The following is a 27,422-nucleotide window of genomic DNA, read 5'->3' on the forward strand; positions in this document are numbered from 1 at the left end:
GTGGTATTAATTTAATTTAATTTTAAGCTATTCTAGTTTGTAAATACTGATAAAGTGGATCTAAACCCCAATGGGCCTCTTCATGTTCTGTCTTTACAAATTGTCACATATTAATTTTTCTGGTATTATTAGTTGTCCCGTTTCTAACCGACCCCATCCATTATCTAATAATTTTCCTGTATTTCTTCGAATCCACCTATGATCTGATTCCTGATAGTTTGGTTGAAAGTTAGTATCTAGCTCCCCTGGTACTAAAGCTGTTATAGTCACTTTTTCGGTCCTTGCAGAAGCTAATTTAGCTAATTTAGCTTCTGCATCAGCTTTTCTATTTCTGGAACAGTGTTACCTTTCAGGTGTCCATTGCAATGCATTATGGCCACTTGTTCTGGGAGCTGGACTGCTTCTAACAATCGTTGGATTTCTTCTGCATGCTTGACAGTCTTCCCTTGGGCAGTTAGCAGTCCCCTTTCTTTCCAGATTGCTCCATGAGCATGCACGACGGAGAAGGCATACTTAGAGTCTGTCCAAATATTAATTCGTATGCCTTCTGCCAATTCCAGAGCTCGGGTAAGAGCTATTAGTTCTGCCTTCTAGGCTGAGGTCCCTGCAGGTAAAGGATTTGATTCGATTACCTCCTCTGTTGTGGTTACCTCATACGCTGCCATCCTTACTCCTTGCTTCATGAAACTGCTGCTGTCGGAGAACCAGGTGTCTGCATCTTCAAATGGTTCTTCTTTGAGGTCCGAGCGGCTGGAGTAGACTGCTTCGATGGTTTCCAGGCAGTCATGCTCGATTGGTTCTGCTGATATTCTTCCTTCTAGAAACGAGGCTGGATTCACAATGTTAGTAACTTGAATGGTTATGTCATCTGACTCAGCTAGGATTGCTTGGTACTTTAGGAATCTGGAAGGTGACAACCAGTGGCCACCCTTCTGCTCCAGTACTGCGGATACAGCGTGGGACACTAACACAGTCGTTTTCTGGCCCAATGTGAGTTTTCCGGCCTCTTCTGCATTTATGATTACTGCGGCCACTGCTTTCAGACAGCTGGGCCATCCTTTGCTTACTTCATCCAGCTGCTTGGAGAAATAAGCCACAGCTCTTTTGTGTGGTCCCAACTGTTGTGCTAAGACTTCTAAAGCCATCCCTTGTCGTTCATGAGAGAACAGCCAAAATGGTTTTGTTACATCGGGCAGACCCAAAGCCGGGGCTCTCATGAGTTCTTGTTTCAGTTTCTTAAAAGCTCCCTCTGCTTCGGAAGTCCAGACTAGGATACTCTTAGTTTCTTTTAGTAAATCATACAGTGTTTTGGCGAGTATCCCATATTGATAGATCCATAAACGGCACCAACCTGTCATTCCTAGGAAAGCTCGTAGATGTCTCACCGTTTCTGGTCTAGGCATTTGGCAGATGGCTTCTTTCCTTGTTGTTCATATCCCAGGTATACTACTTTTTCTTGCACCAGCTGCGCTTTCTGTTGAGAGACTCGATATCCGCTTAAACCCAGGAAATTCAACAGAGAAATAGTCCACTTAACACACTCTTCTTCTGTCTCAGTTGCTATTAGTAGATCTACGTATTGTAGAAGAGTGCCATCTCCCTGTGGCCTTTCCCATTGTTCTAGTTCTTTGGCCAATTGGTTCCCGAAAATTGTTGGACTATTTTTATAGCCTTGAGGTAACACTGTCCAAGTTAATTGAGTCTTTCTCTCTTTGCTCACAGATTCCCATTCGAAAGCAAAAATCTTTTGGCTTTCTGTGGCTAAGGGAAGGCAGAAGAATGCATCTTTTAGATCTAACACTGTGAAGCAAACTAAATTGTCTTTTAATTTAGTTAGGAGTGTATAAGGGTTGGCTACCACTGGATGTAGCGTCTTTGTTATTGCATTCACCGCTCTTAAATCTTGAACTAGTCTATAAGTCCCATTTGGTTTCTTAACTGGCAAGATTGGTGTGTTATATTCTGATTTGCATTCTATTAATAATCCTAATTCTAGAATTTTTCTAATTATTGGTTTGATTCCTTTTCTATCCTCTAACCTCAGTGGGTATTGTTTTCTCATCACTGGTCTTGCTCCAGGTATAAGTTCAATGCCGATAGGTGTTGCTCGTTTTAATCTCTCAGGCACATCAGTAGCCCATACCAATGGGTATGCCTAGTTCGTAATTTGCTCGATATTATGACTTTCAGGCTTTGGTTCTATGCAACTGATTGTCAAACTTAAAGATGCGATCAGTTGTTCTTCTTTTACCTGGAATTCAAGTTTGTTGAATTTTATTATGACTCCCAGATTTTCTAATAAATCTCTACCTAATAGAGACTTTGGAGAATTTGGTAAGTATAGAAACTGATGTATTACCATTTGTTTTCCAGTTTTGTATTTAATGGGTTTTAGGAAGTAAGCTTTTTATTTCAGGAGTTTATATGTATTTGTTTGAGATCAAGGTAGAGTTTTATGAATTCCCTTTTGCCTTAATATGTTGTTAGTGCTTGGTCGATAGAGACTAAATGTTGGGGCAATCAGTAAGGTTTATGGAATACGGGGTGTTTACCAGGCGAACCTATTTTCTTACTATTCGGGCATCAGTAATATACCAGCCAACCCATGGATTGTGTTCCCAAACCAGTGCCAAATTAAGGAAATCTTCTACCATGAGAGGATTGTATCCTAACTCCCCACCTTCCTGTCTGTCAAGGTTTAACACTGGCCCGGCGGTTAAACCAAAACAGACGCTCTCTATTAATAACTCTCTCTCCTCCTTGATGAAGAAGGGAGAGAGAACAAGGGAGAGAGACTTCTCAGTTGGAGATTAAACTACAAGACTTTAATGAAACAGCAATGATAGAATAAATTAGTGAACACATACAGAAATACAGGAAAAAAAATGAGAACCACCCTCCTCCCCCTTCTCCCCCAACAGCTCTCACGTCAACCGAGGCTGCAGGGTAGCCCTGGGAAAGTCCAGGCTGGACTCCTGGAGTTGGTAGCAGTCGGGAGCTGGAGGCAGGGAAAGAAGCAGGACGAGAGGCAAGAAGGGAAGCAGCTAGCTGAAGCAGGAAGAGGCGCCGGAAGGAGAGAGCGAAATTTGGAAAATCCCTCAAATTTATACTGAGTGTGACGTCTATGGGATGGAATACTCCGTTTGGTCAGTTCTAACATCTATCTTGTCTGTTCCTCCCCAAAGGAGGGCTCCTGGATGGTAAAATGCTTTCCTCAGAGCTGAGCAGTGTCCTTGGCTCTGTATACCAGTCCCCGGCAGTACCTATAAACATCAAGCGTTATCAGCCCCAAAAGCAGACATTGTCTGAGGGACCCGCTGCCAATCTCAGCAACTACTTAAAGAGGCTCAGCTGAAAGCAAAAGCACAAGACAGAGAATCACCTTCATCCTGGCCCAAACCAGGACACTGTCTTAATTTTTCTTTAAACCCCCTTGTGTGGTACTCTAATCTATCAAGCAATTCTTGTCTCTGGATTCATGCTTCTAAGTCTAATCAGGCTAGACTCCCACCAATATGCTTTAACTGAGTAGCCTTCGGTATGTCAGTGAACTGTACTCTAAACCGAAACACCTTTCTTATTCTATTCCACCGCCTTAAGACGTTCCTTATTCTATTCCACAGTCTTAGGGACACAATGTCCATACGCTTTGTCTGTCTCTGGCCATTCTCTTGCTCCACAACTATATCGTGTCTCAATCACTCTTCACACATATTTGCACATTTTAAGTAAAGACTTTCCTACCTTTTTTTTTTTTTGGGCAATCTGTGTTACCGAATTGGGTCAAGGTGTCGCTGTAGACCATGAAATACAGGTTTGATGTCGACTGTCCAGTCCTACGTTACAACAAAATCACGAGATATTGCTGCGTATAAAATACACATTTTACAGAAAATGCAATCAAGATGTTATACCAGCAGTGTGTGCAATAGGATCTGACCGGGCACTATCTCTTGTGTCTCTCTTGGGCTCAAAATATATTTTCCAAAATTGTTACACAAAGCTCTAACATACAATGAATAATCAGGAAAGACAAACTTAAATCCTAGGATTTAGGCATGTTGACAAAAGCTTTTTTCCTTCCAGAGGGCAAAATGGTCCTCAGACCTAAGAAGTTGTCCTGGTTTGGACCAGGATAAAGGTGATTTTCTGTCTTGTACTTTTGCTTTTAGCTAAGTCTCTTTAAGTAGTTGCACTTGCTGAAATTAACAGCAAGTTTCTCAGACAGTGTGTGCTTCTAGGATTGATAACACTTGATGTTTATAGTTACTGCTAGAGACTGGTATGCAGAGCCAAGGACACTGCTCAGCTCTGAGGAAAACATTTTACCGTCCAGGAGGATAAAGAGGTCCCACCTGAGCCCTCCTTTGGGGAGGAACAGACAAGATAGATGCCAGAATTGACCAAACAGAGTATTCCATCCCATATACGTCATACACAGTATAAATTTGAGGGATCACGAGGGCCAAGCCAGACTTCTGGATTTCCTGATTTCCTGCTTCCCTTCCTTCACCCGGCATCCTGGAAGGATTCCGTCCGTTCGTCTGCCTGTGCTCCTGATCCGTGCCATCCCATATCTGTGTGTTCCTGCCTCCAGTTCCCAACTGCTGCCGACTCCAGGAGTCCAGCCTGGACTTTCCCAGGGCTGCCCTGCAGCCTTGGTGATGACGTGAGAGTTATTGGGGGAAAGGGGGAAGGAATGTGGTTTCCATTTTCCTGTATATTTGTATATATTTAGTAATTTTTCCTATTTATCATTACTGTTTCATTAAAGTTGTGTGGTTTAGTTTCAAACCCATAAGTATCTCTTCCTTATTCTCTCTCCTTTCTTTATCAAGGAGGAGAGAGAGGTTAATAGAGAGCGTCTGTTATTCGGTTTAATCGCCAGGCCAGTGTTAAACCGTGAGAGATTTATTGGCGCACAACGTGGGGCCCGAGCTAATTGGCTCGAGTCCAGTTTAAATTTTGACCAATTTGCCTGAATAGTTTGAATTCCAACTCCAGTGAAAGAATGGCTTTGATGAGCTGGAATCAGACCTTGTTCTTTGGAAATTTCACAGGGTTGGAGATTAAACCAATCATGCCGTACCTTTGGTATTTAGGGTATGCGATCTGTCTTTTCGCAGCTGGAATTGCTGTTACTATGTGGGTCTTTTTTCGTAAAAGCTGCTAAAGAACCATCGTTGCAATAGGGTCCTCAATACTAATGTATATCATGGTGCATGGTGCAGTAGTGTTTCATACAGAGATAAAAAACTTGGTTGGTAATTATACTCCCACTTTTAATTTGGGAAATTATACCATTCCATCGTATTTTGGGCTGACTCCACCAGATTTTGTCGGCAATAGCATTTCATTTCTCAATCTTCTGGTGGGTGTTGTTAATTTCTCTCATATACTGGTGAGGAGTAACACAAAAACCACAGTAATGAGATTGAGTATGCCTTTTTGAAGGCCGAGAGTTGCTGTTCGGAGAGTGAGAGCTGCTACATGTACAGAGAGCACCCCCACTCCTGCCTCCACAGCCGCTTCTCGCCCCCCCTCACACAAGGGCACAACTCAGATAAGGCCGGCCAGCATCGCCAGTGTTTCTGCTACAGCTCCAGTTGCTGTCTCTACTCCCACAGACACTGCTGCTGCTCAGAAAGCAAGCCCTGCTGCTGCTACAGCTGCAGACACCTCAGCCTCTCCCCCTCAGCCCACACAGTTACTTGTTGACCCTGTAACTAGGAGAAAAGGAAAACAATGGAAATCAGAAACGAGCCTTAACCCCTCCAAGTCTGAACGAGATGACCAGGTGACAGAGGAAATAGAGGATAATGCCTCTCCTCCTAGACCAGCTAGAGCATACTCTAAAGCAGAGTCAGCTGAGGAGGACTCAGACTCAGAATCTGCTCAGCCCTATTCCACGAGGGACTTGCGTACTCTGAGAAAAGACTACAGCCATTTTTCAGGTGAACCACTCCTCTCTTGGTTACTCCGATGCTGGAATGATGTGGCTGCCACCATAATATTAACTCAGAAGGAAGCCAGGCAGTTGGGATCCCTGGCCAAAGATGCAGGTATTGATCAGGCATTTGGGGAAAAGGCTGGAACTACCAGCCTATGGAAACAACTCTTGTCAGCTGTAAGGGAGAGATATCCCTATAAAGAGGAAATAGACTGCCCACAGATCAAAGCAGCCAGACTTGGAAAAGCTATCAGGTATCTGGAAGAATTGGCTGTACGAGACGTGATCTATAATAATGATGACATTGAAGATCCCTATCATGTACCGTGCCCTAAACCTATGATGCAAAGGTTTGTGCATGCTGCACCACCACCTTTTAACCATACACTACCAGTAATGCTATGGGTTCCTGTAGATGTGGATGCAACTGTGGGTGATGTGATTAAAACTGTACGAGAGTGTGAAGATGCTGTCATAGCCCCTTGTCGGGCCTGGGTCTCAGCTATCAAGAGAGCATCTGAGAAACTGCATGCACCCCTTTCTCCTCAGACAGACGGAGGACGCTGCATTGCAGCCATTAAGAGGAGACACCCTCCTATGAGACAGAATCGAGAGAAACAGAAATCAGCAAGAGAAACCCTATGGGCACTCCTGTGTGAGTATGGAGAGGACATGAAAAAGTGGGACAAGAGACCTCCTGCTGCCCTACAGGACCGAGTGTTTGAGTTGATAAGTAAGCCGAAGGCAAAAGGAGGTCCTTCTAAAAAGATGGCTGCTCAAGTCTCCAGTGTGGAGTTACCCAATCCAAAAATGCTGGTGACTCAAGACCCCTGTACATCAGGTGTGAGTACTGGGGATGCAAGCTCCAGTAATGCACATACTGACAATGCTGTATGCGCTCAAGCTTAGAGGTGCCCTGCCTCCAGCCAGGTGGAGGAGAGGGACAACCGAATTTATTGGATTGTGTGAGTTCGATGGCCTGGCACATTAGAGCCACAAAAGTATAAAGCCTTGGTGGACACTGGTGCATAGTGCACCCTAATGCCATCGAATCAGAAAGGGACAGACTCCGTCACTATTTCTGGAGTGACGGGGGGATCTAAAGAACTGACTATTGTGAAGGCTGATGTGAGCCTCACTGGAATAAAGTGGCATAAACACCCGATAGTGACTGGTCCAGATGCTCCGTGCATCCTTGGCATAGACTACCTCAAGGGAGGTGACTTCAAGGACCTGAAAAGGTACCGGTGGTCCTTTGGTACTGCAGCTATGAAGACTGAGAACGCAGGATGGCTGCAAGCTCTGTTTGGCCTTTCAGATAAATCCTTTGTAGTGGGGTTGCTGAGGACTATAAACCAGCGTCTGCCAACTGCTACTTCAATAGTGCATCGAAGACAATATCGCGTCAACAGAGATGCTGTGATCCCCATTCACAAGCTGATCCGGCAACTAGAGAGCCAAGGCGTGATCAGCAAGACTCACTCACACTTCAACAGTCCTGTATGGCCAGTGAAAAAGCCTAATGGAGAGTGGAGGCTGACAGTGGACTATCGTGCCCTGAATGAGGTTACACCACCACTAAGTGCTGCTGTACTGGACATACTAGAACTTCAGTATGAGCTGGAGTCAAAGGCAGCCAGGTGGTATGCTACTAGTGACATTGCTAATGCATTTTTTGCTATTCTTATAGTACCAAAATGCAGAGCACAATTTGCCTTCACCTGGAGAGGTGTCCAGTACACTTGGAATCGACTGCCCCAGGGGTGGAAACACAGTCCTACCATCTGCCATGGACTGATCCATGATACCTTGGAAAAGGGTGGAGCTCCAGAACATCTACAGTACATCGATGACATCATTGTGTGGGGTGACACAGCAAAGGAAGTCTACGAGAAAGGTAAGAAGATAATTGAAATCCTTCTAGAGGCTGGTTTTGCTATTAAAAGGAGCAAGGTCAAGGGACCTGCACAAGAGATACAGTTTCTGGGAGTTAAGTGGCAAGATGGACGTCGCCACATCCCAATGGACGTGATTAACAAAATAACAGCTATGGCCCCATCAACTACCAAAAAGGAAACTCAGTCCTTCTTAGGAACTGTTGGTTTCTGGAGAATGCATATTCCTTTTTGTAATCAGATTGTGAAACCTCTCTACGAGGTTCCCGGGAAGAAGAAAGACTTTAAATGGGGCTCAGAACAACAAGCTGCTTTTGAGGGTATTAAACAGGAGATTGTGCAGGCAATGGCCCTTGGACCAATTCGAACAGGGCCAGACATCAAAAATGTTCTTTACACCGGAGATGGAGGTGATGGTCCTTCATGAAGCCTCTGGCAAAAAGCTCCAGGAGAGACTCGAGGCCAACCTCTAGGATTTTGGGGTCGAAACTACAAAGGCTCCGAATCCAACTACACAGCTGCTGAAAAAGAGATACTGGCCGCATATGAAGGAGTTAGAGCTGCTTCAGAAGTGATTGGTATAGAAGCACAGCTCCTCCTAGTGCCACGATTACCTGTACTTGGTTTTATGTACACAGGTAGAGAATCTTCCCACCATGCTACCGATGCTACCTGGAGTAAATGGATTGCTTTACTCTCACAGAGAGCTAGGATAGGAAGACTCGATTGTCCAGGAATTGTAGAAGCAATAACACATTGGCCAGAAGGCAAACACTTTGGAATGCCACCAGGAAAAGTGGTAAAACGGGCTGAAGAAGCCCCACCATACGACCAGCTAACAGAGAATGAGAAACAATATGCTCTTTTCACTGATGGATCCTGTCGTCTGGTACGAGGCCATCAAAGGTTGAAAGCTGCCGTATGGAATCCTACACGTCTAGTTGCAAAAACAGATGAAGGAGATGGTGAATCAAGTCAATTTGCAGAGGTAAAAGCCATCCAATTGGCTTTGGACATTGCTGACCAAGAAAAGTGGCCGAGACTTTATCTCTATACTGACTCATGGATGGTAGCAAATGCCTTATGGGGTTGGTTAAAGCAGTGGAAGCAAAACAACTGGCAACGTAGAGATAAACCTATCTGGGCTGCTGAACTCTGGAAAGACATTGCTACTAGGTTAGAGAAACTTGATGTAAAAGTGCGTCACGTAGATGCCCATGTACCTTCATATCGAGCTACTGAGGAACATCGAAACAACCAACGAGCAGATGAGGCTGCTCAAGTGTTCCAAATAGATCTGGACTGGGACCATAAAGGTGAACTGTTTTTGGCCACATGGGCTCACAATGCTTCAGGTCATCAAGGCAGGGATGGAACATATCGATGGGCTCGTGACCGAGGGGTGGATTTATATTTGGACGCTATTGCACAGGTCACGACTGTGACATATGTGCTGCAATTAAGCAAGCTAAAAGGTTGAAACCTCTGTGGTATGAAGGGAGATGGTCAAAATATAGGTATCATAGAATCCTTGGGGTTGGAAGGGACCTCGAAAGATCATCTAGTCCAACCCCCCCTGCCAGAGTAGGGCCACCTAGAGCACTTCGCATAGGAACGTGTCCAGGCGGGTTTTGAATGTCTCCAGTGAAGGAGACTCCACGACCCCCCTGGGCAGCCTGTTCCAGGGCTCTGTCACCCTTACAGTAAAAAAATTTCTTCGAATATTCAACTTGAACCTCCTATGCTCCAATTTACACCCATTACCCCTTGTCCTATCACTGGTCACCACTGAGAAAAGCCTAACTCCATCTCCCTGACACTCACCCCTTACATATTTGAAAACATTGATGAGGTCACCCCTCAGTCTCCTTTTCTCCAAACTAAAGAGACCCAGCTCCCTCAGCCTTTCCTCATAAGGGAGATGTTCCACTCCCTTAATCATCTTAGTTGCTCTGCGGTGGACTCTTTCAAGCACTTCCCTGTCCTTCTTGAACTGAGGGGCCCAGAACTGGACACAATACTCCAGGTGCGGCCTCACCAATGCAGAATAGAGGGGGAGGAGAACCTCTCTTGACCTACTAACCACACCCTTTCTAATGCACCCCAGGATGCCATTGGCCTTCTTGGCCACAAGGGCACATTGCTGGCTCATGGTCATCCTCTTGTCTACCAGGACCCCCAGGTCTCTTTCACCTACACTGCTCTCCAGCAGGTCAGCCCCCAACCTATACTGGGACATCGGGTTGTTCTTCCCCAAATGCAAAACTCTACACTTCCCCTTGTTGAATTTCATCATGTTTCTCTCTGCCCAACTCTCCAGCCTGTCTAAGTCTCTCTGAATGGCAGCACAGCCTTCTGGTGTGTCAGCCACTCCTCCCAGCTTAGTGTCATCAGCAAACTTGCTGAGGGTACATTCTATACCCTCATCCAAGTCGTTGATGAAGATATTGAACAACACCGGTCCCAGTACCAACCCCTGAGGGACTCCACTAGTCACACACCTCCAACCAGATTCTGCCCCATTGACTACAACTCTCTGACTCCTTCCTTTCAACCAGTTCCTGATCCACCTCACTACCTGATCACCAAACCCATACTTGATCAACTTATCTACAAGGATGCTGTGAGAGACGGTGTCAAATGCTTTACTGAAATCAAGATAAACCACATCTACCGCTCTTCCATCATCTATCCACCTAGTAATTTCCTCATAGAAGGCTATGAGGTTAGTCAAACATGATTTACCCTTCATAAAACCATGCTGACTGCTCTTGATGACCCCCATGTCCTTGATATGCCTGGAGATAGTGACAAGAACAAGTTGTTCCATCACCTTTCCAGGGATGGAGGTGAGGCTGACCGGTCTATAGTTACCCGGGTCTTCCTTCTTGCCCTTCTTGTAGACTGGAGTGACATTTGCTATCCTCCAGTCCTCAGGCACCTCTCCTGTTACCCATGACTTACTGAAGATGATGGAGAGTGGCCTAGCAATGACCTCCGCCAGCTCCCTCAGCACCCTTGGATGCATTCCGTCTGGACCCATCGACTTATGGATGTCCAGATTACTCAGCTGATCCCTAACCCAATCCTCATCTACCATGTCAAACTCCTCATCTATCTTGACTACTTCTGGGGCTAAATGAATCTGGGGCTCATGCGGAAACCCTGCAGGAGTAAAGACAGAGGCAAAGAAGGCGTTCAGCACCTCTGCCTTCTTTATATCCTCTGTCACCAGGGCTCCCAGCTCATTCCTTAATGGGCCAATATTGCCTCTAGTGTTAGTTTTGCTAGCTATGTATTTGAAAAAGCCCTTTCTATTATCCTTAACCTGACTTGCAAGGTTAAGTTCCAAGGAGGCCTTAGCTTTCCTAATTGCCTCCCTACATCCTCTGACAACAGTCCTATATTCCTCCCAAGTGACCAGCCCCCCCTTCCATGATCTGTAGATTTTCCTTTTCCACTTAAGTTTTCCCAGCAGTTCCTTTTTTAACCATGCTGGTCTCCTAGCTCCCTTACTAGATTTCCTAACCATAGGGATGCTCTGATCCTGTGCTTGCAAATAATGGTCCTTAAAAATTGACCAGCTATCTTGAGCCCCTTTATCTCTTAACGCCCTGTCCCATGGGATTTCTCTTAACAGTTGATTGAGGAGGCCAAAGTTTGCCCTGTGGAAGTCCAGGGTTCTGGTCCTACTGGGTATTCTGTTCCTTCCACACAGGATCCTGAACTCTACCATCTCATGATCACTGCAGCCAAGGTTGCCATTGACCACCACTGCTTCAACAAGGCCCTCATTGTTGGTTAGTACAAGATCCAGCAGCGCTCCTCTTCTAGTCGGCTTGTCTACCATTTGCATTAAGAAGTTATCATCAATGCACTGGAGGAACCTCCGAGACTGTGAAAGGCTGGCTGTGTGAGTCAACCAGCAGATATTGGGGTAGTTAAAATCTCCCATGAGGACTAGGGACTGAAGTTGTGAGGCTGCTTTCAGCTGCCTGTAGAAGGCCTCATCAACCTCCTCGCCTTGATCAGGAGGTCTGTAGTAGACCCCCACAACTGTATCACCCACACCAGCCTTCCCCTTAATTCTTACCCACAAACTTTCAACTTGCCCCTCATCAGCCCCTGCACAAAACTCAACACATTCTAGTTGCTCTCTCACATAAAGAGCAACTCCACCACCTCGCTTCCCCGCCCTATCTTTCCGAAAAAGCACATAACCATCCATGGCCACATTCCAGTCATGTGACCTATCCCACCATGTCTCTGTTATCGCTACCAGATCATAACCCTTAGCCTGTACACTGACCTCTAACTCTTCTTGCTTATTCCCCATGCTGCGTGCATTAGCATACAGACATTTCAGGAAACAAACAGAGCACACTGGTGGGACTAAATCCTCCCTAGACCACCTGCCTTCGGGCCCTGGTTTGTTCTTCTTGTGTTTGTCCCTAACAGACCCAGTTTTCTCCCCTTCCCCCTTCACATCTAGTTTAAAGCTCTCTCAATGAGCCCTGCTAAGTCCTGCCCCAAAAGCCTCTTCCCCCTCTGCAACAGGTGCATCCCACCTGCCATCACCAGGCCAGGTGTCTCATATAGCATTGAAGAAGAGAGTGGATCAGGCCAAACTGTTTGTGTGAATTTACTTTATGTAGAATTAGAACTTGTAATATATGTTAATGAATTTGTGTTCATAACCAGTAGAATTCAGGGATAAACTAAGAAAGAAGTGACCAAAAGCAGATGAGACATGTCAAGACCCTAACAGGATTAACTTCTGTCTTGGAGATAATTAGAAGTGTAAGTCCTGGCACCACTGAGACAGCTGGGCACTGGGGGAGTGTAAACACCGGCACGAAAGGCAGGATGAGGCTGCCAGAACTAGCAGATAAGGGGAAGTTTTATTGCAAGGGTCCAATTATCCTCTATAACAAGGGGATGAAGTCATCAAGAGCAAGAAAGGTAAAAAGTTCAACCCTGAGGAAGACTTCGTTACTTCATCTGAAGACCCCCAAAGACCCCCGAACACATCCCCAAAAAGACAACTCCGCCCAGACTCCACCTGCTATGAATATGTATGTAAGGATGATGTAACCTACCCTTTTACTGTATAAATATCCTAACCCTTTCCCTTAACCCTTGGAACTCTTTGTCCAGCGCTAGCTGGGGGTTCCCCGGATCCGAAAATAAATACCTTTGCTGTTTAAAGACTCAAACTCTGTCTCTAAACAGTTTTGTTTGGCCTTTTTCGGCTTCAGCATTCCGTGATCAAAAAAACCAAAACCCTGTCTTTGGCACCAGTCTCTTAGCCACTCATTGACCTGTAAACTCTTCCTATATACCTCCCCACCCATTCTTACAGGAGGGATGGAGGCAAACACTACTTGCTCTCCAGACCCCCTAACTAGCCATCCCAGGGCCCTGAAGTCACTCTTCATTGCCCTTACATTTCTTGTGATAATTTCATCACTGCCAACCTGAAAAATCAGCAGTGGAAATCAGCAGGTATGGGGAGGCCTGGCAAGTCGACTACATCACACTGCCTCAAACCCGCCATGGTAAGCACTATGTGCTTACAATGGTGGAGGCAAGTACAGGATGGCTGGAAACATATCCTGTGCCTCATGCCACATGTCTGGAACACTATCCTGGGCCTAGAGAAACAAGTCTTGTGGAGACATGGTACACGAGAAAGAATTGAGTCCAATAACGGAACTCATTTCAAAAATAGTCTTATAAATAATTGGGCCAAAGAACATGGTATTGAGTGGATATACCATATCCCCTATCATGCACCAGCCTCAGGTAAAACTGAAAGGTACAATGGACTGTTAAAAACTACCTTAAAGGCAATGGGTGGTGGAACTTTCAAAAACTGGGACAAGCACTTGGCAAAAGCTACCTGGTTAGTTAACACCAGGGGTTCCATCAGTCGAGCTGGTCCTGCTCAGTCAGATCTTCTACACACAGTAGATGGGGACAAAGTGCCTGTGGTGCATGAAAAGAATCTGCTAGGGAAAACAGTTTGGGTTTATCCTGCCTCGGGCAAAGGCAAACCCATTCGTGGGGTTGCTTTTGCTCAAGAGCCTGGACACACTTGGTGGGTGATGATGAAAGATGGAGAAGTACAATGTGTACCACAAGGGAATCTCACACTAGGTGAGAATTCCTAATTTCTGCTTGTCTAGCTTAATCAGTGATGCGTGGACTCTTTGGAAGTCATGAACTTAACTACTGTTATGTGAATTGTTGCATAAACTAAGTGATGTGAGTGTTTTTCAGGATGATTTTGTGGTGATGAAACCAGAACTAGGTTCATCGGCTGGCATCCAGTAAATTCCTTGAAATTACCATCTGCAACCTGCAACTTCTGGACCATGGACATGAACTGTGAAGATTGGTCCTTCTTTTGAGAATCTGCTACAGTAGATGAACATCTGCAACTGTAGACTGAATTACTTAGTGAATTTTAACACAGAGAGATAGTAATTTTTGTATAGATATGTTTAAGGATAAGAGATAGTAATGATTGGAGCATGACGCAAATGGTATGGAATATGGGGTGGAATGTCCTGGTTTGGGCCAGGATAAAGGTGATTTTCTGTCTTGTACTTTTGCTTTTATCTAAGTCTCTTGTAAGTAGTTGCAATTGCTGAAATTAACAGCAAGTTTCTCAGACAGTGTGTGCTTCTAGGATTGATAACACTTGATGTTTATAGTTACTCCTAGAGACTGGTATGCAGAGCCAAGGACACTGCTCAGCTCTGAGGAAAACATTTTACCGTCCAGGAGGATAAAGAGGTCCCACCTGCAGCCCTCCTTTGGGGAGGAACAGACAAGATAGATGCCAGAATTGACCAAACAGAGTATTCCATCCCATATACGTCACACTCAGTATAAATTTGAGGGATCACGAGGGCCAAGCCAGACTTCTGGATTTCCGGATTTCTTGATTTCCTGCTTCCCTTCCTGTACCCGGCATCCTGGAAGGATTCCGTCCGTTCGTCTGCCTGTGGTCCTGATCTGTGCCAGCCCATATCTGTGTGTCCCTGCCTCCGGTTCCCGACTGCTGCTGACTCCAGGAGTCCAGCCTGGACTTTCCCAGGGCTGCCCTGCAGCCTCGGTGGTGACGTGAGAGTTATTGGGGGAAAGGGGGAAGGAATGTGGTTTCCATTTTCCTGTATATTTGTATATATTTAGTAATTTTTCCTATTTATCATTACTGTTCATTAAAGTTGTGTGGTTTAGTTTCCAACCCATAAGTCTCTCTCCCTTATTCTCTCTCCTTTCTTTATCAAGGAGGAGAGAGAGGTTAATAGAGAGCGTCTGTTATTCGGTTTAATCACCGGGCCAGTGTTAAACCATGACAATATATCATTCTTAACTACTGCATTCCAAGAATTCTCTCTATAATCTTAGAAACTCCCAGGTCCTAAAACCTCTGGTTTCAGGGAAACCAAAAGGAAACACTTCTGAATCTTTGAGCAGTTCAAAGGAAAAGTCAAAAATCATTAGTTTCTCAATTCTCTTAGTCAAACACAATCTTAAATGCATTGCTAGACAATTATTTTACACAAAACAGAAAGCAGACAAGAAAAGTCAGAGTAAGAACACTTTAAAACAAGGCACAGAAGTATAAAAGGTGAACACAGCATTACAAGGTAAAGACAATTTTCTCTGCAGAGTTGGGACTTTAACCCGAGATCAGAGACCCCCTTTAGGGTCCCCCTTGCAGGACTCTAACCTGCTTCCTTCAATATCTGGGACTTTAACCCAGTGGGGATTGATTCCAAGGCATCCCCCGGCTTCCCCTCGGACGGTAAGGTCTTACCCCTGCTATTAAAGCGCTTTTCTCTTTAACCCGTAATATAAAAGAGTAAATACCTCTTAATTTGGAGCAGGAGGTCCTTGTCCACTGTTGCACATAGAGCCAAGGGGTCTGGGAGATTCTGCCAACAAAATTCAGTCGGGGGCCCTAGAAGGTTCCCGGCCCCCTGGGTCTTGGCTTGGGAGACCCTGACTCTCCTGGCTGGCTCACCAAAAATGATGCCAGTTTTATGCCCCAAACGAGGCATGGACAGAGCAACTGCTCAGAGACAAAGTTTGTAGCCTTTAAGCAGGAGGTATTTACTAACGGCAGGGGAGCAGCCAGGTTGTCCTGGGCAAACTGCTCCAATTCAGCAATCTCACAATTCAGCTTTTACACAGTTTTGCCAAGCAATTGCAACATACATTATGAATATTCATTATATTGCAACATCTACTTTTAATATTCATAACAGGCAGAGTTGAGGCAGAGTTAGAGGCTTGGTCTTCAATTTGGGGAGGATTTTGGGGGTCGTTCTTGCTTTTCATCCTCTTGAACTGGTGTCCTTTCCATAACTTTTCCTAATTTGGATAGTTTCCTTGTGCATTTGGCAGGGTTTTTTTCGTGTCTGACAAAAATGCTGACTGCTTAGCTCATCTCTTTCTTTATCTCCCTTTGTTTTTCATAGGTCCCATTTTTTTCATGTCTTATTTTGGGGATGCTAGCATTCTTTAGTTCCTTTATGTCAAAGTGACCTGTATCCTAGCGGAATTATTACCTCCATTGTTTCTCCATACTAAGTTCTCTATGCTTTTGCTTAAGCCTGCATATTGAGTTTAACTCTAATTCCTGTATTGCTACACTTTATTCGCTTTCTAGGTTTTACCTGGCTTCAAATTCGTCCCTAAAGCCTATATTTTTAAGTGGCACATTGGTTAAGCCTGTCTTTCAAAAAATGGCTAGAGTTTCCCTAAAGTTAGCAGGAGATGAGTTAATTTTAACCTAAATTATTGTAGATAATATCCCTTACAATGTTCTAGGAATAGATGTTCTCATTGGTTGGGCATGCAGAGATGAAAACGGCCACTTTTGGAACTTCGGGATGCTCACACTAAAAGTTAGACTGTTGCAAACTGCTCCACACTTGCCCCAGAGCAAAATTTCCAATGTAAAACAGTGTCCTAAGCCTTTCGCTGCTAATGAGGGGATTAAAGAGGTAATTTCTCATTTAAAACAAAGAGACATTATTGTGCCTTGCCACTTCCATTTAACTCCCTGATTTGGTCCATAAGAAAACTGTAATAGTAAATGGAGAAAGACAGTAGATTATAGGAAATTAAATGCTGGTACCGAACAATTGACTGCAGATGTTCCAAACATTTCAGATTTGGTACTAGAAATACAGGAAGCATCACATTCTGTTCTTGCCTCCCTTGATTTGAAAGATATGTTTTTTTCATATTCCCATTGACTCAGAGTATCAAAAATATGTTGCCTTCACTTGGGATGGAATACAGTATACTTTTACAAGATTGTCCCAGGGCTACAAACACTCACTAAAGGTTGCTCACCATGCTCTTGCCCATGATATAGAAAGAATTCCCAGTATAAGAAATAATCCATCTGTAAAAATTGATCAATACATGGATGATGTACTGATAGACGGCCAAACTGAGGTGGCTATGAGAACAGCTTACGATGCCATAATTGGGAACTTCATGAGCTTGCAAATAGAAAAGAGATGAGAAAAGAATCTCCATCCCAAGAGGGATCAAATGGAAAGGGGGGACATGGAATATTCCACCAGATACTTTATCTCACCTAGGAGAAATAAAAGCACCCACACATAAAAAGAAGTTTCAAGAAATAATGGGAACCTTACAATACTGGACAAGGCACATTCCTGACCTTTCAATAATTGTATGTTGTTTATATGATCTGTTAAAAAACACTGACACTGGGAATGGAACAATTCCCATGAAGAGGTGGTAAAACTATTGCCTTTAGAAGCCCAGACCTTTCAAACCCTGGGACCTCTCCACCCAGATGACTGAATAAAAACAGAGTGGTTTTTTTCCTCTAGCACTATATCATATCACTTTAGGTAAAAGTGGCCTACTAGAGCCACAAGAATGATAAATTCTTTTTGTCAATCATTAAAGGACCAAAAAAAAATGATACTCTGCCCTGGATAAAGTCGTGTTTACAGAAACCACAGCACTTAAGGAAATCAGTAAGATAATAAAGAAATGAAGGGTAACTCTCTGAGGGCTTTTCAAAGTAATTAACTACATACTCTCCTGAAATAATTGTTAAGACCCTGTGAATTTCAATGTTTTCCTGTGTTTAAGTACATGTAGTAAATGTCTCCATTTGGGAAAAATGCTTTGTAATTCCTTTATGTTATTCACGTTGTTAAAATTATAATATTTAACCTCGCAGATTTCTTTTCTCCTCGATTTAAATTTTAGCTATCTGTAACTCCAAGGAAAGGATAGGTACTCCAGACAAGCAGGATGCTTGTGAAATGGACATAAAACTCCCCATATATCCTAAAGATACACTCCCCTTGCCTCAAAAGCCATGGTGTGAGATGTCGTAAATGGACTGTTTCCCCCCCCATGCTAAATTTATTGACTTTTGACCCAGGAAAGAACCTGGATATATAGTGGGGGAGCTGGGTGTATAATGGTACACGCAGTGCTTTTGGGCCAGTAAGCTAAGGAGGAATGACCCCAGTCACTCCCTGAATGGGAGACCTGTGAGCTGCGCATTCCTGCAAAAGAGCACAGAGCCCGAGAAGAGCCATGTGACGCAGTGTAAAATGTAACCACACAAAATGGGACACGTATGCTGACTCAGGAAACACGGGGGGAAATATCATGGACTTGGCAGGAAACTGAAAAAAAAAAACGTCTCTTTAATTAGTAAAATGTTGGCATATCCCTCTTTTTTGATATGTTAACAGCTATCTGGAAGTAATAGTACTGATAAGATAATCAGACTGGCTCCTGATACAAGTTGCCAGAAAGGTAATGTAAATTGATGTCAAAGACAAGAACTAGGGAATTCTTGGAATGCTTCAATACCGAAAGGAAGGCCTGAAGTTACCAATTTGCAATCTCTGACAATGACTGATGAGAAGCAGAAACTTTTTACTATAACATTCAGAGGAAAAAGTAGAATATTAGGGGAGCAGCAGCAGCAGCAGCGGTGGTGGAGTCCAGTTCCCTTGACATCATTCAGCTTCAATGAGATAGCGACATCCATGGCAAGGCAGCAATTCTCCAAGGACTACAGAGGGTGAAAAACCAATAATATGTTGCCTTTCATTTCCTTTTTTTTTTCATTCTTAAAAGCTCTTTCTTGTTCTAATTAATCTGTTTAAAAACCTGCTTCCCTAGATTTTTCTCCCACTAGTAACCCTTTCCTGAGACCCATTACCAGCATTGTGTTCTTTTGCCTTAAATAAACCATTTTAATTCACTTAAAGTTGGTTACTTTTGCAATTTGTTCAGCTAGTATGGCCAGTGGCTAATATTTCCTCCAAAACAAAATATAAAATATTAGAAGTTACAGACCATGACAGGGGACTTTATGTGAATGCTCTGCTGGCTGTCATTTTCCCCTGAAGGTCCAGAAGCCACGTATACTCCAACTGAAAGAGAAATATTGGCTTCTTATGAAGGAGCTCAAGCCGCTTCCAAAGTGATTGGTACTGAGGCAATGCTATTCCTTGTACCCCATCTGCCAATCCTGAAGTGGATGTTCAAGGGAAGGATCACATCTATACACCATGCCACTGATGACACCTGGAGTAAATGGATTGCCTTGATAATGCAATGAGGTGAAATAGGAGGCCCTGATTACCCAGACATCATGGAGGTGATTACAAACTGGCCAGAGGGTAAAGACTTTGGAATGCCATCAGATGAGATAGTGAACCATTGCGAGGAACCCCCTCCATATAATGAACTTTCAGATGATGAGAAGTTTGCTCTCTTCACCGATGGATCCTGCTGTCTTTTGTAGGAAGTCATTGGAGGTGGAAAGCAGCAGTTTGGAGACCTACACGACAAGTCACTCAAGCAGCTGACAGGGATGGTGAATCCCTCCAGTTTGCAGAGGTAAAAGCCATCCATCTGGCCCTGGGCATTGCTGGATGGGAAAAGTGGCCAGTGCTTTACCTCCACCCTGACACATGGATGGAAGCAAATGCCTTGTGGAGGTGGCTGAAGGGATGGAAATGTGACAACTGGCAGTGCAGGGGTAAGCCTATTTTGGCTACTTCTCTGTGGCAAGATATCGCTTCCCAGTTAGAGACACAAATTGTAAGGGTATGTCGTGTGGATCCCCACGTAGCTAAGAGTTGGGGCAGTGAAGAACACTGGCAAAATCATCAGGTGGACCAGGTAGCTAAAGTATTTCAAAGAGATTTAGACTGGAAGCACAGAGGTGAACTGTTCTTAGTTTGCTGGGCCCATACTTCAGGTCACCAAGGGCGAGATGCAATGTACCAATGGGCCCATGACCAAGGGGTGGATTTAACTTTACACATTATTACACAGGTTATTCAAGGATTGTGGTCTAAGCACAGCAATCAAACAAGCTAAATGTTTAAAACCAACCTGAAAACAATGGGTGGTGGGACTTAAAAAATTTGGGATATTCATTTGGCAGAAGCCACCTGGCTAGTTAACAGTAGGGGCTCTATCTACTGAGCCTGTCTTGCTCAGTCAGATCATCTTCATACAGTGGATGGGGATAAAGACCCTGTTGTGTGCAAAAAGAAGCTGTTGGGAAAAACTGGATCTATCTTGCTTTGGACAAAGACAAGCCCATCTGTGGGATTGTTTCTGCTCAAGGTCCAGGACACACTTGGTGGGTTATGCAGGACGATGGGAAAGTCCATTGTGTACCACAGGGGAACTTAACTCTAGCCGATAGCATTTAGTTAATTTTTGTATTTTTGTAATTAGTTGTATTGTGTTTTTTCCTCTTGACCAAGGAGTTTAGCATGTGTGAGTCAGGGGCCGTCCTGAAAGTCTGCGACAAAATGAAGGTGAGGGCTGGTGTGCTCTGGCTGAGGTGGGATCCCATGGTGTGCTGAGGAAGAAGCCCCAGGCACACCTCCAGCCCGTCTCATTCGTGCTGCCCGTCCAGGGAGTCAGAGCACGAGTGCCCGTTCTAGGACCCGAAAGATGGTGAACTATGTCTGGGCAGGGTGAAGCCAGAGGAAACTCTGGTGAAAGCTTGTAGTGGTCCTGATGTGCAACTTGGTCATCTGACCCAGGTCTAGGGGTGAAAGCCTAATCAAACCATCTAGTAGCTGGTTCCCTCCGAAGTTTCCCTCCAGATAGCTGGCACTCAACAATGGGCAGTTTTACCTGGTAAAACGAATGATTAGAAGTGTTGGGGCCAAAATGATCTTAACCTATTCTCAAACTTTCAATGGGTAAGGGGGCTGGCTTGCTGGCGTGGAGCCGTGCTGTTGAATGCGAGTGCTCAGTGGTCCACTTTTGGTAAGCAGAACTGGCTCTGCAGGATGAACCAAATGCTGGATTAAGGCACCCAGTTCCAATGCTCATAAGAGCGAGTTGGTTTGGTGAGCAGCAGAGGCAGTGAGAGAGAAAAAAAACAAGGTAAGCCCAGGGGCTAACTGTGAGATCAAGCAGTACAGGGGGGTTCCTGAGATCAGGACCCTCCATACAGCTGCTCAGAACCACGGGAAGAAACCTGGAAGCTCGCTCACTTAGCCAATCAGGCACGGCGGGGGGCATGTCCAGGAAAGATGTGGGGGGGATTTAAATGCCCCTGAAGAGCACGAGCTATCTGGAGCATGGTGAACAGGGGCAGCCAAACAGGGAGGTTTCAGGGCAGTTTGCATGGGGAAGTTCGTGTGGACAGGGAGAGTGGCAGGGTGCCAAGGACCTACAATTTACTCCAGGAGTGATGGTGGCTACTCGAATGAAAAAAAGACTATTCCCAGCACCCACCAAAATGGATATTGCTATCCAGGCCACAGGCTGTGAGGAATGCCACAGCCTTGCACTGACAGCAGGAGGCATTTCTTACTATGGCTGCGTGCAGTGTGAGTAGGTTAATGACCTACTCAACATGGTGGCACAGCTCTAAGATAAGGTGATGGAGCTCAGAGAAGAGGTGAATAGGTTAAGAAATATCAGGGACAGTGATGGGAGACATGAAGGCACAGACACTGTTGCACAATCAGAACCGTTTATTGTGTGTTTCGGTACACTTATATAGTATCCCGATATCTATTGATTGATCTACAATTTGCACCTCCAAATGCTTTCTACTAACATAAAACCTTATCTACATGTTCCCACTGGAGGCACCTGGTACCAGGGCCTAACATCGTCCAGATGGCAAATTCCGTAGGTTATTTACAGCTCTTTGTTCTTCTTCAGGGTCAGGGAATATCAGGGAATTCACAAAACTTCTCTATCCCATGCAGGCTTGCTCCTCTGATAGCACAACTGGCTAAGCCGCAGTACTGCAATGCCGAAGGCCCCGGGTTCGAGACTCCTCAGAGCCTCACCTTGGAGGCAACGAGCACTAGTAGTGCAATGAAGGTAATACAGTGCCCAGCAGTGAGTTAGTCTGTGGGTATGAGTCCCACCTTTTACTGGCCCCCTGGTCTTGCACATGCTCAATAGGGGGCCTGCCCTAACTGGGCACAGGTGGATTTGATAACGGCTCACACCCACTTCTCGGTAATCAGAGGCATCTGATTGCTTTGTTCCACTACAAAGACGAACCTCTTTTAGGGCATAGCGCTTCAAGGTCCAACCAGGTGTTCCAGCAGAGTCTCACAAACAGTGCTCTGAGCCTAGAGCCCTCAGAGTTGAGTAGCCTGGATCGGTGCTATTGCTCCAAAAGCGACTAACCTCACTGCCGGCTTGCTCAGGACTGAGCTGAGCCTGTGAATCAGGCCTCACCTTTTATTGGCCCCCTAATCCTGCTCATGCGCAGTGGAAGCCCGCCCTATTCAGGCAGAGGTGGGCTTGACAGAAGCTCATGCCCACTACCTGGTAATTAGTGGCACCTGGTTGCCTCACTTCACTACATTTTCCCCCCCTTTTTTTTTTTTTTGTGAAGAACTATGGTTTATTACAATGACAATTGTATTATGTTCTAGTAAACACAAACACAACAAAAATAACAATTCCTCTCTTTTTTTTTTAGTTTTTTTGATTTTTGGTTTTTTCTGCATTTTGTTTATTTGTTGGTTTTTTGTTTTTTTGGTTTTTTTTGGTTTTTTGTTGTTTTTTTTTGTTTTTTTGTGGTTTTTGTTTTTTTGTTGGTTTTTTGGGTTTTTTTGTTTTCTGTGTGGTTTTTTGGTTTTTGTTGTTTTTTTGTTCTTTGTTGTTTTTTGTGGTTTTGGGTTTTTTTGTTGGATTTTTGGTTTTCATGTTGGTTTTTTTGTTTTTTGGTTTTTTTGTGGTTTTTTGTTTTTTAATTGTTTTTTTTGTGGGGGGGTTGAGGTTTTTTTGGTTTTTGTTGGGTTTTTATTGTTTTTGCAGGGTTTTTTTGCTGGGTTTTTTTGTTTTGTTTTTTGTTGGTTTTTTTGTTTTGTGGTTTTTTGTTTTTTTGTTGGTTTGGTTTTTTTGTTTTTTGTGGTTGCTTTTGTTTTTTGGGGTTTTTGTTGGTTTTGGGTTTTTGGTTGTTTTTTGGTGTTTTTGTTGTTTTTTGTTTTTTTGGTTGTTTTTGTTGGGTTTTTGGGTTTTTGTGGTTTTTTGTTTGGTTTTTTTCTGTGTTTTTTTGGTTTTGTTTTGTTAAAAGAACACAAACAACAAGCAAGAAAAATTATACGATGTCCAAACGTACAAATATGGCAAGGTTATTCACTTTGAGGTGCTGGATGATGCATCGTTGTCCATTAATTATCTGGTGGCGGCAGGGCGTGTCCATTTACTGGGTACCCAAAGAGGTCCGGAGTCTGTGGAGACACAGCTATAACCTCTTCCGGTAAACAGTAGTGGCTTGGGCCCTACCCACTGACCTGTAGATGGATCCTTGTAGTTGATTTAGACTTCCGGCATGCGGTTGATTTTCTGGGACGAGTAGTGGAGTAACACAGGGGGTTGCTGGGAATCGCGGCTTAGACTAAGAAAATTTAGTGTAAAAAGCACTTTGCTAAGCCGCATCTGTGGGTCCATGTCTTTGCTGTCCTTTTGTTTTTGTAGATAGGTCTTCAGGGTACGATTAGCTCTTTCCACTATCGCCTGGCCTGTAGACGAATGAGGGATTCCTGTAATGTGTTTTACTCCCCAAGTAGCAAGAAACTGCTTGACTTTTCCGCCTGTATAAGCAGGCGCATTGTCGGTTTTTACTACTTGAGGGACCCCCATGACAGCAAAGCAATTGGTCAGGTGACGGACCAAATGTAGAGCCTTCTCCCCTGTCTGAGCTGTCGCCCAGAGCATGCCCGAAAAGGTGTCTATCGTTACGTGGACGTATTTGAGTCGTCCGAATTCTGGGATGTGGGTGACATCCATCTGCCAGATCTCTCCCACCTGCAGCCCGCGTGGATTGACTCCCACTCCTAGGGCAGGGCCAAATTGTGCGCACTGAGGGCATGCTTTAACAATCCCTTTTGCATCTTCCCATGGAATTGCAAACATGCGCTTCAACGCCCTGGCATTTTGATGGAATAAGGAATGGCTGTTTTGAGCCTTCGCGAACTGATTTACGGGACCCTGTAAACCTAGGCTGACCAGGGAGTCAGCCCTTGCATTTCCTTCAACAAGGCCCAAAGACGTTTTATGGCTGCGGATGTGCAAGATGCAGCATGGTTGTGTGCAAATTTTCAGCACACGCTGTAATATAAGAAAGAGCTCCAATAGCCGCTGGTTTTGTACTGGCTTGACAAGAGCATCCTCGATACGATTCGCCACTCCTACCGCATATTGCGAGTCGGAGACGATGTTAAGGGGGACACGTCGCCATCGTGTTAAGGCCCAAATGATAGCCAGTAGTTCCAGAGTCTGCAGGATGTCCTTGTCGGTGCTCGGAATCAAATGTTGCTTCCACTGACCCTTATCCTGCCATACACAGGCAGCCTTTTACGACCTTTTTCCGGCATCAGTGAATACTGTGATACCAGGCACTGGGCGCTCTGAAACAATCGGTCATTCTATCCAATGGAACTGGCTGATGGCCTGTAGGCGCTTGTGTTTTGGGCCTCCATGACGGATTTCCCCAGAGTATTCGAACAAGGCGAGTTGTAGAGGTGTAGAGCGTTGCAGCAACCAATCAAAATCAATTGTTTTGATAGGGATGCTGATCCATCCTGGCTCTCGACCATCTACTTCAAGGCAACGCTGTCGTCCCTTTCGTATCAGGAATGCCATTATCTCAGTTGGTTGCAAGATGCCTTTCTGGGCTGTGCGTGGTGTAAATAGCCATTCCAAGATGGCTATCGAATCTGATTTTTGCAAGCTCTGATTGTGTTTTCGGTCACGGTTGTCGTGGTGTTCCCCATTTTCTTTTTGCCAATTAAAATCCTGTAACAGCAGTGCGAATGGGAATGAAGGGTGATTACGTACCCAGACTCCAATGGCTTGGGTAGCATCTCGACGATCTGCAAAGCCGGTTGCCAGTTTGTGGACGACCCGTTTTAACGCATTGGTGTGGTTTTCGGTCCAGTCCACTAACGCACCTGGTTGCGTGCCCCGCAATAGAGACAAAAAGGGGTGGATGTCTGCATTGGTGAGACCTATAATGGGTCGAACACATTGAAGCTCGCCCACTAGCTTTTGGGCATCGTTCAATGTTTTAACCTAGCTTATCACTTCTAGTTTTTGCGGTCTCACCATGGTATGAGTGACTTTCCACCCTAAGTAGCTCCAGGGCGATTCTGTTTGCACTTTCTCAGGAGCTACTATTAGTCCTTTTGTCTTCAGCTGGTCAGTCAATATTTGACTAAAGTTGTCAGGGAACGGGGCTTCCTGGCAAAGCAGTATGTCATCCATATAGTGGTAGATTAGCGTTTCTGGCATTTCTTTTCGTATTGGCGAGAGTGCCCATGCCACATACATTTGGCATATCGTTGGGGAATTTCTCATCCCTTGGGGCAACACTACCCATTCGTATCGCTTCGCAGGTTCACTTTGTTGATCGATGGGATGGTGAATGCGAAGCGATGTGTGTCTTCAGGATGTAGGGGAACGTTGAAGAAGCAGTCTTTAAGGTCGATTACCAGAAGGTGCCAGCCTCTCGGTAACATTGTGAGTAGGGGCAGCCCGCCTTGGAGGGCACCCATTGGCCACATCTGGTTGTTAACCTTGCGTAAATCATGTAGTAGTCGCCATTTTCCTGTCTTTTTTGGAACTACGAAGATGGGCATGTTCCAAGGACTGACAGACAGCTGGATGTGTCCTGCATCCAGTTGCTCCTTTACCAGATAGTTGGCGATTTCTAGCCGCTCTTTGGATAGGGGCCACTGCTCCACCCAGACAGGGGTGTCTGTTTTCCACTGCAGTCTGGGAGTTGGCAGCACTTCTGCAGTGGCCCTTATTGAAAATGTTGAGGGGGTTGGATGGGTTCAGGGATGGAGATAACAGCCCCTAGTTGGCTCATCACTTCCCTGCCAACCAACGCTCCAAGTTGCCCTGGTAACGGCAACACATACGGATGTACGGTTACCATTTGTCCTTTGGGAAACTGTAATTGCACGGGTTTAAGGGCCTGAAGGGGGGTGGAACCACCACCTATTCCCTGGACGGCATCGTGGGCAGTAATAACTTTCCAATGACAAGGCCACACATTAAGGTTGATTATTGTAACATCAGCCCTGGTGTCCATCACCATGGAAAGGTTCTTAACCTCTTTTCCAGCCGTCAGGTTTACAATTATGATGGGCCTTGTCTTCATCTGTTGCACTAAGGTTACCAGAGTGCTTCCAGAAGATCCAAAGCCCTGACTGCCTCGTGCCACAGGGGCGCTCTTTCCCAGAGTCATTTTTGGGAGGAGGACCAGTCGTGCTAGCCAGGTTCCTGCTTTGATTATCAGGGGTGGCGTTAATGTAAAGCAAGTAATCATGATCTCCCCTGTATAATCCGCATCTATAACTCCTGGGAGCACAATAAGTCCTGCAACTCCAGTGGAAGAATGGCCCATTAGTAAGGGTCCAACTGTGTATTTTCTTGGTAGATCGGTCCATGAATTCCCGTCAGTATCTGATAAACCTGTGTTGTCGTCAGCGTGACATCTATTGCTGAAGGCACATCGATGCCCAGGCTTCCCCTTGTGGCTGGGGCGGGGAGCTGGTGTAGAGCGCTGGCCCGGCTACTTGTGTCATGGCGCGGGGGCCTGGCGTGCTGCGCCTTCCATTTTTTGTAGACCTGCATGCCAGGTTGTTGTGGTTGTCTCTCTAGCATCGGTCGCACCACACTGTAGCCGAGCAGGCTCTTGCTGAGTGGCCTGTGGCTCCACAGTGGAAACAGACAGGGGCAGATTTTCTTGATCGATTTCTCCTTCTGTATCGATTTTCCCTTTTGTTTAGTTTTTGCGCAACTGCCGCGAGGAGCTTTTGGGTGGGTTCCAGGGCGGCGGCAAAGGCACTGGTCATGCCTTGGTTTTGTTGTGTTTGGGTGGCCCTGGAAGCCACCTCTAGCATCTCCGAGACGTTAGCCGTTTTTGGTAGGGTGGAGAACAGCGACTTCATTCTCGGATTCGCATTTTCAATCGCCAGCAGCTTCAACATGGATTCCTTCTGCTCTGCTCCCAGCTTGGATATAGCCAT

The 27,422-nt window shown here is 45.1% G+C and overlaps 1 protein-coding gene across 1 annotated transcript; it reads right to left on the minus strand.

The window, feature by feature from the left end:
• Nucleotides 1-590: 590 nt before the first annotated feature.
• LOC115600101 lies at nt 591-27,422 on the minus strand. The gene is made up of 7 exons (XM_030468333.1): nt 27,190-27,422; nt 26,970-27,100; nt 25,225-25,394; nt 24,580-24,720; nt 9,884-11,212; nt 1,386-1,474; nt 591-903 (listed from the first exon to the last, which is right to left on the minus strand). The coding sequence occupies exons 1-7, from the start codon at nt 27,420-27,422 to the stop codon at nt 591-593; spliced, it is 2,406 nt and encodes an 801-aa protein (XP_030324193.1).

The sequence above is a fragment of the Calypte anna genome, chromosome W, assembly GCF_003957555.1.
Source record: "Calypte anna isolate BGI_N300 chromosome W, bCalAnn1_v1.p, whole genome shotgun sequence".
Lineage (NCBI taxonomy): Eukaryota > Metazoa > Chordata > Aves > Apodiformes > Trochilidae > Calypte > Calypte anna.